General features: G+C 31.8%; 1 protein-coding gene across 1 annotated transcript; it reads left to right on the top strand.

The window, feature by feature from the left end:
• Nucleotides 1–5,559: 5,559 nt before the first annotated feature.
• Nucleotides 5,560–12,133, top strand: LOC145043102 (disease resistance protein RUN1-like). Its single transcript, XM_078991663.1, has 7 exons — nt 5,560–5,678; nt 7,143–7,757; nt 8,450–9,593; nt 9,690–10,013; nt 10,091–11,011; nt 11,177–11,763; nt 11,895–12,133. Exons 2-6 carry the CDS (start codon nt 7,225–7,227, stop codon nt 11,732–11,734), a joined length of 3,480 nt encoding a protein of 1,159 aa, XP_078847789.1. The 5' UTR covers nt 5,560–5,678; nt 7,143–7,224; the 3' UTR covers nt 11,735–11,763; nt 11,895–12,133.
• The last annotated feature ends 206 nt before the right edge of the window (nt 12,134–12,339 follow it).

The following is a 12,339-nucleotide window of genomic DNA, read 5'->3' as shown; positions in this document are numbered from 1 at the left end:
GTCTAGGGTCTTTGTTCTTGTCAACGGATCCCCTACCAAGGAGTTCTTCATGGAAAAAGGTGTGAGACAAGGAGATCCTCTTTCCCCATTTCTTTACATCATCGTTGCTAAGGGTCTCAAAGTGGCTTTAGATGAGGCTACTAACAATGGTATCTTTGAGGGGATTGCTATGTCTAATTCTGGACCTACTATATCCCTTTTCTAGTATGCCGACGATGCAATCTTCTTGGGAAAATGGTCTAGGAATAATGCTAAAAACCTAAAAAGAATCCTCACTTGTTTCCATTTAGCCTCTGGCCTAAAAGTCAACTTACATAAAAGCAAGTTATTGGGTATTGGTGTCCCATATAGGGAGTTATCTTCCATGGTAAGGTGGTACAAGTGTCTTGTAGGTGAGCTTTCATTCTCTTACCTCGGCTTGCCGGTGGGTGGAAACCTGAGTAGAGTTAACACGTGGATCCCTCTTGTGGATAAATTTAACAACAAACTTTCAACGTGGAAAGCTAGAACTCTCTCCATTGGTGGTCGGTTGACGCTTGTTAGGTACGTTCTTGGTAGCCTTGGGTCCTACGTTTTCTCCATTTATAAAGTTCAAAAAAGCGTTATTGTTAAACTTGAAAGTATCTATAACGCATTCCTTCGGGGAAATGCTTCGGGTATCAAGGGTATCACGTGGATTGCATAGGGGAAAACGATGAACTCTAAAGATCATGGAGGCTTGGGAATTGGGAGCTTAAGAGCTTTCAACCTTGCACTTCTTTCGAAATGGTGGTGGAGGTTTAGAGACAACACAAATTCGATCGGGAAAACGTTATCACTACCATATATGGGGTTCATGGTGGTCTGGGTGTGTCAATTTCTCGATCTATCAGGAACACGGTTGGGAGAATAATTAGCAAAGTCAACATCGATTTAGAACAATACAACTTAGATTTAAATTATCTTTTTTTATAGGAATGTTGACACAAGAGGTACTACTATCACAAATAATTGGGGATGGAGTCTTAATGAAGGAGGCGAGTATACAATGTCTACTCTAAGAAAGGAAATCAACATTCAACAAATGAAGAGTACGAACTTGCCAACCATTTGGTCCAAGGTGGTTCCAGGGAAAATAAATATCTTTATATGGTGGGTGAGACTTGGCAGATTGTCCACCAGATTAAACCTTGCACAGAGAGGAGTAAACATTCCTAACACATTATGTCCTTTATGCAATGCTTTCGAAGAGAACGAGGTACACGTATTCAAGAACTGTTCCAAGACACTGGAGATTCATGGGCATATACACACTTGATGGAATGATTTTCCTACCTTAAGAGACTCTTTAGAAGACTTGTTGGGGGTAAACGCTACTGTACAAGTGGGAAGTAGGTATTTAGACACCTTAGAAGCGATATCTAGAGCATTTTTATGGACTATATGGAATTATAGGAATGACGTAATCTACAACACCAATATTAAGGTCAATAGTCCGTTAGCTTTAGCCTATGACGTCAAGGCTTTGGCATTTTTATGGATTAGGAGTAGAGTGAAATGGGGTAGGAATTTGATTTGGAACTCTTGGGTTGAAAACTCATTCTATTGTACCATGTAATTCCAACTTTTAGTTGTCTTAATTGAAGTCTAGCTGGTAAAAAAAAAACGAAAAAAATATATTGTAATTTTGTGTTAAATATTTTCCAATTGACATTGATAAAAAAATGTTGATCTCGTAACAATCGTCATTTTCAAAATATATTCATTGGAATAAAATATAATAATGTTAGTTTAAATTTCAAAGGCCGACTTAAGTAACAAATATTCTCAAAATTTTAGAATTGTTCATCAGATTTTAGACTTGTTCTCGAAATTTCAAAGTGTTGGTCCACAATCCATAAATTAGTATGAAATGTATTATTTTATTAGAAAAAAATGTTTTTTCTTAGTTTAAAATACCTTTTTTGGATCAAGTTGTTATTTTGGCTACAAAAGAAAATTGGTTTTTTTTTTCTTCAAAAACACATTAAATTGGTTAGATTACTTAATTTTCCTTATTTATATTTTAATATTAATCTTATTGTCTAGGTCATTTTGAATAAATTTTGTAAAATGATTATCTTTATTATAAATTTTGTAAATGGAATTTGTCAAGTTTGAAATCAATTTATTAGTTTGTTAAAATGATTTGTCTTTCTTAATGAAAACCCTTTTATCCAAACTTTATTATCAATAAAAATGGTTTTAATGTGATTATAAGACTTTTCGGTATCAATGAAAATAGCAGTATTTAAAATTGTAATGTTTCAGAATAAACCATTAGTCTTTTTTTTGGGTAAAATAATACTAATGACCACATCAATTCTAAAATTGACTTAATATTAATGAAGTTGAACTAACATCAAAAGAGTGAACTAAGTGTGTCAAATAAGTAGATCTAGAAAAGATTAACATTTTGAACCAAACCTAACAACAACAATAAACTTAAGTATAAGTATATTTAGATTTTTAGATGGAATTAATGTTGCTTATTTTCAATTTGCAAAAAAAAAAAAAAAAAATCAAACTTTTCAATAACACCAAAGAATGGGTTCGAAGTTGATTGACTCAAACTCAAAAATCACACCATGGGGTGAATCATGAATGTATGAAATAGCTATAAACTGATAGAACTGTACAAGTGGACCGTTTTCTTAATATTATAAATTAGTTCACAAGGTTAAAGACTATTTTTTATATTTATTATTTGGCCGATGGTAGTTTGGTAAAAACTGGATCAGTATAAAAACAACAAAGTGGTATGTTGGTTACCTATTATTCCCTTGAAAACTTGCTAAAAAAATAAAAAGTCAAGAATGGCTTTTTTTTTATATATAAAAATTCAAGTATATTTTTTCATTAAAAACAAACTTACATGGCTTTCCTAACTAAACTAAACATCAAAACCAAATTCCATCTAAATATTGCAGCTCATTAAGAAATTTATCCACAACAAATTACATTTTAAAACAATATGTAGTAAATTAATAATGCTAGTATAACTTGTGGCATATTGATGCCAAATATCCAAAATCCACCTAAATATCCAAAATCCACCCAAGTTTGATCTAACTAAATTATACACTCATACCCAATCAACATTTGACTTTTTACAGCTACTACTTTCACTTTAAAAATACACATATTTAACATTAATTGCATGCAATAATATGGATTGCTTCATCTTCTTTTATGTCCGATTGTAAATGTTCATATCCTGTGAGAGAATCCAATCTTTCTTGTAGTTCATTGATATGTGTGTATAGTTTAGCATAACATTCTTTTCATTTAAGGAAGGGACTCAAATTAAACCAAGTGACACATAGTTACATATGAATAAAGATAATATACTAACCTATTTCTCCATGTGTAGTGGAGCAAGAGCACTAACATATAACGTTATAAAAGAATCGGTTCAAAGAATAAATATCATAACCTGAAATACAGATGAAACACTTAGAAAGTACAAGAAATCATAAAAAGATCTCACATGCTCTGATTTATCTGTTTGAATATTTCATGTTGTTATAAAGTAAAGCACCTAAAAAAAATTGAAAACCTCAAAGAAGCACAAATTGGTAGATCTGTATAGAGAGCGAACCATCATCAACAAAAAAAAAACCATCATTGGCTTAACCCTTCAAAGTAGCATTGACATCCGCTCTAAAAAGGGGTAACCATTAAACCAGTGAGAAATTAATATCCATTTAATCAGCAGGTTAGTGAACTTACATTTCTCTTGAAAAATCACGGTACTCCAACAAATCTTCTTATTCTTCAAGCTTATCCAAATCTAATGTAAATTTTATACATGAAAAAAAAAAAATTGTTATTGCTTTTATTGAATCTTGTAGACTCAGAAACACATCTTATACCTGAAAATGATGAATCAAATATGATTTACTAAAATTAATTAAAAAATGCCACAAAAAAAATAAAATCTATAACTTGATTATAAATTTCAAAAAAAAAACTTCTTTATACAACATTGAAAGTTTTGTTTATAAATCTATGATGCATATCTAAAATTAACAAATTTAATCATCATTTGCTTCGAACTCTAAATAAAACAGCATACACTTGAATGCTTGATCATGTGTAAAAGCAATATCTTTGAGAAATAAACCAACATTTGATAACGACTGTCTTTAACTTTTATTAATAATTATTGTAAAGCATACAACCAATAAAAATTGTTATTTTTAAAATTTGAGGGGAATTTTCTTTTCCAAAAAAATCATTTTGTGCTCATAAATACACTTTTATGTCAATAACCATTAATACTAGAATTTTTTTGTCTATTGATAAACCATGACTAAAACGATACTATTCGAAAAATCATATTAACAAAATTGTTATTTTAAGAACTTTATTAGGATAATAATCAACGGAACTACAAGTTGATTACTCTCGTAAGTGATTATCCTTTAACTTTATTATCGGTTTCGTCCCGACCATTACGAAATACTCAAATCTAAAGTCAAAATATGTCTTTTATAACTTCAAAATCGCATAAAACTTGAAAGAATAAAATTATCAATAATTAAAAAAGTTAAATTATTACGTTTGTGTAGGGTTGACAAATAACTTTTCACATGTTCAACAATTTTTATAATATTGTAAAATTTAACTAATGTACTGAAAAACATAACTGTTAATACCTTATGAGTAATTTTTTATAGTTTTAATAAAAGATAAATAAACACTATTTACATGAATTTTTTTTTTTACCTTTTATAAAAGATAAATAAACTATATTATATATAAAAATATATTTTATGTATTTTACATGAATTTTTTTTATACCTTTTATAAAAGATAAACAAATTATGTATAACATGTCAAATTTTATACTTTAATACAACTAGATATGTGCCAGCGTATAACAGCAATGAAAAATACATTTTTGGCGAATAGTTTCTTATGGAGATATAATTATTAGTTTTATGCAATAATAAAATTATCATTTTTTAAAAAAACATGTATTTAATCTTCTATTTATATTGCATGTTTATACTATGAATATAAATTAATTACTACTAATGTCTAGTTTAAAAATATAAATTAATTTATATACATTAATTTAATATTTAAAATTTTTTATTTTGCTCCAAATTGAATTTTTTTAATAATCTTTCTTAATTCTAATTTTTAATGAATTATTTATGCATAATTGATTTGTACACACAGTTTTTTTTGTAATTTATAACTTCTAACATTCAAGATATGATTATAATAAAGTATAATATAATATAAAATTTTTGGATTTGAGCTTAAACAATTATAAAATAGTTCCATAATAATGCTTTTGTATAAAAAAAATGATCGAATCCAAAAAGAAATGACCAACAAGAGTAAGCAACTAAGCATTTTTATATTTTCATATTTACCATAAATTATTATTAATTATTTTCTTTTTAGAACGGATAAACACATTCAGCCACTAATAAATCCAAATCCTAAACCGAACTTAGACCTCGCAAGAACATTGTGTCTATAAAAGAAGGAATACCTTGAAGCCTCCCACTCCAACCCAACATACTTTCTCTCCTTTCTCGCCTCTTCCTTCCTTCCACATTGACTCACCGTTTACTGATCGACTTCACGCCGTTCGCTCTGTAGTGTTCACTCTTCAGTTGTCACTGTAGCTCTGTAGGCAGGTAACTGTGAAGACACATTTTTACAAGTTAGTTTCACAACAATTTTATCTTATCAATCGTAAATCACATCATACTCATTTGTTTGTTCATTAACATGTGACTGACACTTCGATTATCTCAATTACTTTTTTTGAACCTGAACGTTATGATTAACACTCATGATGAAAAAGCTTTAATATATATTCCATTGTAATAATGCTAAATTGCATGATGTACCCCTTTACAAAGCTTTTTGACCTGTTGAAGCCAAATCGTAAGACATCTTGGTTTTTCTGAAGTACTTTCGGGTGTTACATTCTTTGAGTCTAGATTAGGATTTTGCTAGTGCTGCGATCATATATAAATCAAGTAAATTAGTTTTTCCATGAGCTGCAAATGCAATTTTGATAAGGGATATTTTTGTACATTTAACACCTGTGATGTTGGTCAGCAACACCTATGTCACTCACTCACTTGTCACTTAAGTCAACTTTGTCACATAATTGAGCTATCATTAACATGATCATAGTTGCATCCTGAAGGGAAAACTCGTCCTAGCTGAATAATGGATAATATGTACATTCAGATGTGATTACTTTTGGCCACTTTCTCATTTGTGTGTTTAGCTTCATTTCTTTGGCAATCGTTTCATGTGGTGGTTGTACTCACAGAAGGACTTTGTTAACTTGAAGTTGTGTTCTATGGGCTGACGAGTATTACAAAACAATGCTGTCATATTGTTTTAAAAAAGAAGACAGAACTTCATATTGATGATAATATCTACATGCAACTCAAACTGATGATGATGTCTATATGCTTCTGTGTAAAGTGCAGTTACTTCCGAAGTTTCATCTAGTATAGATTATGTAATCAAATGCTTAGAAACAGCGTGACTTGTTAGTTTTAAAAACATATCATTTGGAACAAGCCCATATTATTCTGATACTAGATCTTGTGATGGATAAATTCTTATTTGGAAAGATTCTTTATTTCCCATAGGTCTTTTAACTGTTTGTTTACATCTAGTGAATGTTTGGAAATTGCCTATACATTTTATAATACCTTTCATAGGATGTTATAGTGGATCTTGTAGTTGATTTGTTTGAGGATTACATGACTGAACTTTAGATGGAACTTGTTTAGAAAATATTACGGATGTTTATGCTGGTTTAATCAGATCAAATAAAGGTTTTGTAGGTTAATTGAATAGATTAGTTTGATATTTTCTTGCGCTAAACTTGAGCAGAAAAACAGGTTAACCGATCTAATTAAGTGAGTAATCAATTATTAGATAATTCCCTTCTCAATGATATGGTGATTCTATATCAATATGTAGCTGTATATATGTCGGTTATTTCTGAAATGTATTGTTATTTAAACAATTCAAATTTTCAATATGTAGAATATAAGGTATCATTGTTGAGGTTTAAATTGTTTGATTAGATTTAAGTAGCATGGTTATTAATAATTTGAATTTTTCTGTAGAGACATTATGTATGGGATCCTGTAATTGAGGAACAAGCGAGGAAAGCGTGGGATTCAAAAGCTTCGAAACACATAACTAATAATGGTTATGCTCCATGAAATTTCTGAAGAAGCTTCATCTTCTTCATCAACTCATCGTCATGGATATGACGTATTTTTAAGTTTTAGGGGACTTGACACTCGTCATAGTTTCACTAATCACCTTTATAATGCCCTCATGCATGCCAATATCAATACCTTCTTGGATGATGAAGAGATTGAAACAGGGGAAGATCTGAAACCGGAGTTGGAGAGTGCGATTAAAGCATCCCGGGCTTCTGTTATCGTGTTGTCCACAAATTATGCTACTTCCACCTGGTGTCTTGATGAACTGGTGTTGATCCTTGAACAACATATGAAATACAATCATCTTGTAATCCCCATCTTTTATCATGTTGAGCCCACCAATGTTAGAAAGCAACAAAGTAGCTTTGGAGATGCAATGGCTAAACATAGACAGAGGATGGAGGCAGAGACTGATGCAAATAAAAGAAGTAATTTGGCTCAAAAGATGGACCAGTGGAATAAAGCGCTTACAAAAATTGCTGATTTAAAAGGGAAAGATGCAAATGGAAGGTAACCACTTTCGTACCCATAATTAGCACATGAAAAGTTAATATCATCTATTGCATATGAATTTCAATATGTTTCTTCATTGTCATCAAATCTGGGTACTTTTGATGTATTTAAATTTGGATAAATGTTAAACAAATCCTTGAAGTTGAACATAGTTTTTGCAATTATGTGATTCCATAAGTTAATTAATATAGGTAGGTTAACCATTCTTCTAGTTTTAACACATTTGTTATTCATTTTTATATGCTTTTCATTAATAAACCAACTTTTAAATGGTTGTAATTTTCAATTTTTTATATCATTCTAACTCTAAGTCATATTATATGTTATTAAGATAAATAAATGCTCTTACTTGTTAGTAGCAAGCGTTAACTTATACCTATTCACTCAAAATTTGTTTAGACTTTAGATTCATTCAAAGCCACGATGATATTTAAGTTTGATGGTTTTGTAAAAACACAGTGAAACTTGTTGGCCCATCAATGAAAACTTCTATAACATTGGTGCTTGGTCCTGTATAGATGAAAGTATGACCCTGCACATTAAATACTTATATGGTTAGAAGTTCATACATAATGATAGTTATGTAATTAACTTAATAAAAAATAGTTTAATATGATACTCCGGCATGGCATGTTAGTTTTTTGGATTGTGTTTAATGGTTCTTAGTTTCTTACTAAATTAAATGGTAGGCCAGAGGCTGCGTTAATTGAAGAAACTGTTAAGGACATCCACCGTAGATTACGCATATCCTCGAGGTTTCCACTACCTCAACTTATTGGGATGGAGGATTCCATTAAATTCATAATTTCATGGCTGAAAGATGCATCATCACATACGACTGATATACTCTCTATTGTGGGTATTGGTGGAATCGGGAAGACGTCTATAGCAAAATACGTCTATGCGTTACATTCTCATGAATTTGACACAAGTGCCTTCATTGAAGATATCAGTAGAAGATGTGATCGAAACTATAATGGGATTATTGGTGTACAGAACGAACTCTATTACGAAATTTCAAAACCATGTTCAGTTCAAGTTCATGATGTTTCTATGTACACTTCAATGATAGTGAATGCAATAGCTCATAGAAAGGCGTTTCTTGTTCTTGATGATATTGGTAGTCTCGACCAATTAAATGCGTTACTTGGAAGCAAAGATTTTCATCCAGGAACCAAAATCATAATAACAACAAAGGACGCATGGTTGACAGAGAGTTGTGAGCTATTCAGAACGAACATTAGACCAAAACCTGTAACATACAAGATTCAAGGCTTATCTGAGATTGATTCACAAAAGCTTTTGTGTTTTCATGCATTTATGTGCAACAATCTCAAGGCAGATTATGAAGAGGTGTCAAAAAATCTAGTAAAGTATTGTCAAGGACATCCATTGGCTCTTAAAGTTTTGGGTAGGTCTCTACATAATCGAGATGTAGGTTATTGGGAGGGATACATAGACAGACTAAAGAAAGAAAATGGCCCCTTTATAAGTAATGTCTTGAGAGCGAGCTATGACTCTTTGCCATTCAAGAATGATAAAGAGTTGTTTAAGCATATTTGTTGTTTTTTTGTTGGAGAGGATAGAGATGTTACCGAAACAATATTAAATGCATGTGATATGGACACAAGATCCGGGATCACAAATCTTATTGACAGATGCCTTCTTGATATTTGGTGGAATAACGAATTCATGACCATCGAATTAACGATGCATCAGTTGGTTCAAGAGATGGGAAGATTTCTGGTACGTGAGGAATCATCTGACAAGCCATGGGAACGAAGTAGATTATGGTGTCATGAGGAGTCATTTAGAGTGTTGAAACAAAATAAGGTAAGAGGCCATGTATACTTCTTCTAGTTATTTTTTATTCTCTTTAAACATGTTTATAACATTTGTAAAATAATTTTGCATCCCTTTTCTTCTTAGGGTACGAAAAATGTTCTAGGCCTCGCCCTTGACATGAGAATGCTTGAGAAAGAGAAATTATGTGGATCGTGTGAGCTAAAAACAGATGCATTGAGTAAGATGGATGATCTGATGCTGCTAAAACTCAGTTATGTGCAAATAACAGGCTCTTACAAGAATTTTCCAAAAGAATTAAGATGGTTGTGTATGCATGAGTTCCCGCTGAAGTATATACCTTCAGATCTACCGATGGAGAATCTAGTTTCTCTTGACATGTCATATAGCAAAATCGAATCATTTGACATTTGTTATAGTAATCCACAACCACTTCATGAGAGGCTAATGGTAACTTATCTCGGTTTATTACTCTTCTATGCCAAATTAATAAAGTTCACAACTTTTCTAACTTATCTCAATTTCAGCAATTGATTGGGCCATGCTTATGCTTATACTCAAAAGACAAAAGGCTGCTACGATCACTGAAGATTCTTAATTTAAGTTTCTGTAAACAACTCCGTACTCTTCGAGGCTTTGACCACCTCCCTTCACTTGAGAGGTTAATACTTAGGCGTTGCACTGGTTTGCTTGATGTTTCTGAATCAATTGAAAAATGTGAAGAACTTGTCCTTGTTGATCTAAGCTACTGCAAAAAGCTTGTAAATCTTCCCAAAATTATAAGCATGTTAAAGAAGGTTGATTCATTGTCGCTAAAGGGATGTAATCTTGGTGAATCTCAAATTGGGATTAGGGATATCGATTCAACAGAAAAGCTCAAGGCTGACAATAATGGCAAAAACATAAAAAGGCCTTCTTCCGCTGTTCTCAAGGCCATACCAAGTGATTTGAAGTTCCTTACGATTCCTTTACCAAGATCTTTAGTAAGGCTGTCACTTGCAGATAATAATTTGTCTAACGAATCCTTTCCCATGGACTTCAGTTGCCTAGTCATGCTAAAGGAGTTATATTTAGATTACAATCCCATTGTTTCCCTACCTAATTGTGTGAGAACCCTTCCTGGGCTTGAGAGACTTAGTATGGTAGCGTGTAATATGCTGACGTCAGTAGAGCATCCTCAAAATACACTAAAATTTATGCAAATCTATATAGAATCTGATGAGCCTAGGCTGCGAAAAGTTGCATATGATCCTAAAATCAAGATGGTAATAAACCGGGGATCACTAGGAACTTCTTCATTTGAATTTGAAGGGATGATCAAAATCCAACCAATGGAGATTGTTGAGGAAAAGATATTATCCAGTTTAGGCTGGAAGAAGCTAGAATTTCCTATTGGACAGCGCATGGCAGTTTTTTTCATTGGTAGAAGAAAGGAATCTGAAATCCAGGTTTGGTCTAGTTAATTATATGTTTTTGCATGAATATGTGTGTGTGTGTATATATATATATATATATATATATATATATATATATATATATATATATATATATATATATATATATATATATATATGATTAATGTGGTGATTGATGAAGGTTGTTGTATTTGTCAGATGTATTATGAATTTGGAATATTCAGCACAATTTGTGGAGGTGAAGAGATGCCGAATTGGATTATGGATAGAAGCACAGGGCCATCAATATCATTTACAATCCCATCATCTTTTACCAAGCTCAAAGGACTGAATTTCTGTTATGTGATGAAATCTAGATTTAATGTGACTCTTAATTTGCCGGTGATCAAAATATGTAATATAACAAAAAACCTCACCTGGATGTACCAACATTACATTGAAGCGGTTGAGGTTGATGGAGGGTGTTTGATGTTTTTAAGCCATTGGATGTTTGGGATGAATGAGATGGAATGTGGTAACCATGTTACTATTACACTAAAGTCGAATCCAGATGATATTGGTAATGCAGTTAGTAATGTTATAAAGGAGTGTGGGGTGAGTTTGGTGCATGAAGAAGAAGAAGAAGAAGAAGAAGAAGATGTGTTAAGTTATTACAAGTCATGGAATAACATCATTGGTCGTGATCTTACAAAATTGCAGTCAACAACGGGAGAATATGTCCTAACCAGAAGTCAAATTTGGCGGCCTTACCCATGAATCTACTAATAATCCGAGTCTCTTTAAAGGTGGATGCCATTCTTATGTATTACATATTATTTAAAGCTGATAATAACTATGATAGTGTTAAATTAATGTTTTCATTTTCTGCAATCATTGTCAAATCTTTAATCTATTTCTTTTCGTAATATATTTTCAGATGGCAGCCATGGCTAAGCTTTGTCACTCAACAGACTTACACTTCTGGATCACCCGAAATTTGCCATCTACAGCTTTGCAATTTCAGACTCTCTTATTTTTAGTTTGTTTTCATGTTTTCTAGTTGAATTTAAAAATGGAATAAAGTTGTGCGGAAAATGTGCTTTATTTCATCATATGGGGCTAATTAATTGTATCTTTTCACAATGTGCATGAAAAGAATTTGACCATTTTGTTAAATGAGGCGTAAGATATACAAAATGTGTTTGAAAAATCTCGAAATATTTAGTTCAAAGTCTAGGACTGCTTCTAATCAAATAGATGAAATCATTCGTCATCGGTCGCCCTTAATCGTTCCTTTAAGCATGTTTCATGCTTTTTCTCGAGGAATATTGTCTCAACCGCTTGACATAGGTTCCGGCCCCACACCACTATAGCATATAGTC

Source organism: Lactuca saligna, chromosome 1 (assembly GCF_052625555.1).
Source record: "Lactuca saligna cultivar CGN05327 chromosome 1, ASM5262555v1, whole genome shotgun sequence".
Taxonomy (NCBI): Eukaryota; Viridiplantae; Streptophyta; class Magnoliopsida; order Asterales; family Asteraceae; genus Lactuca; species Lactuca saligna.
This window is presented reverse-complemented; position numbering and strand designations above follow the sequence as displayed.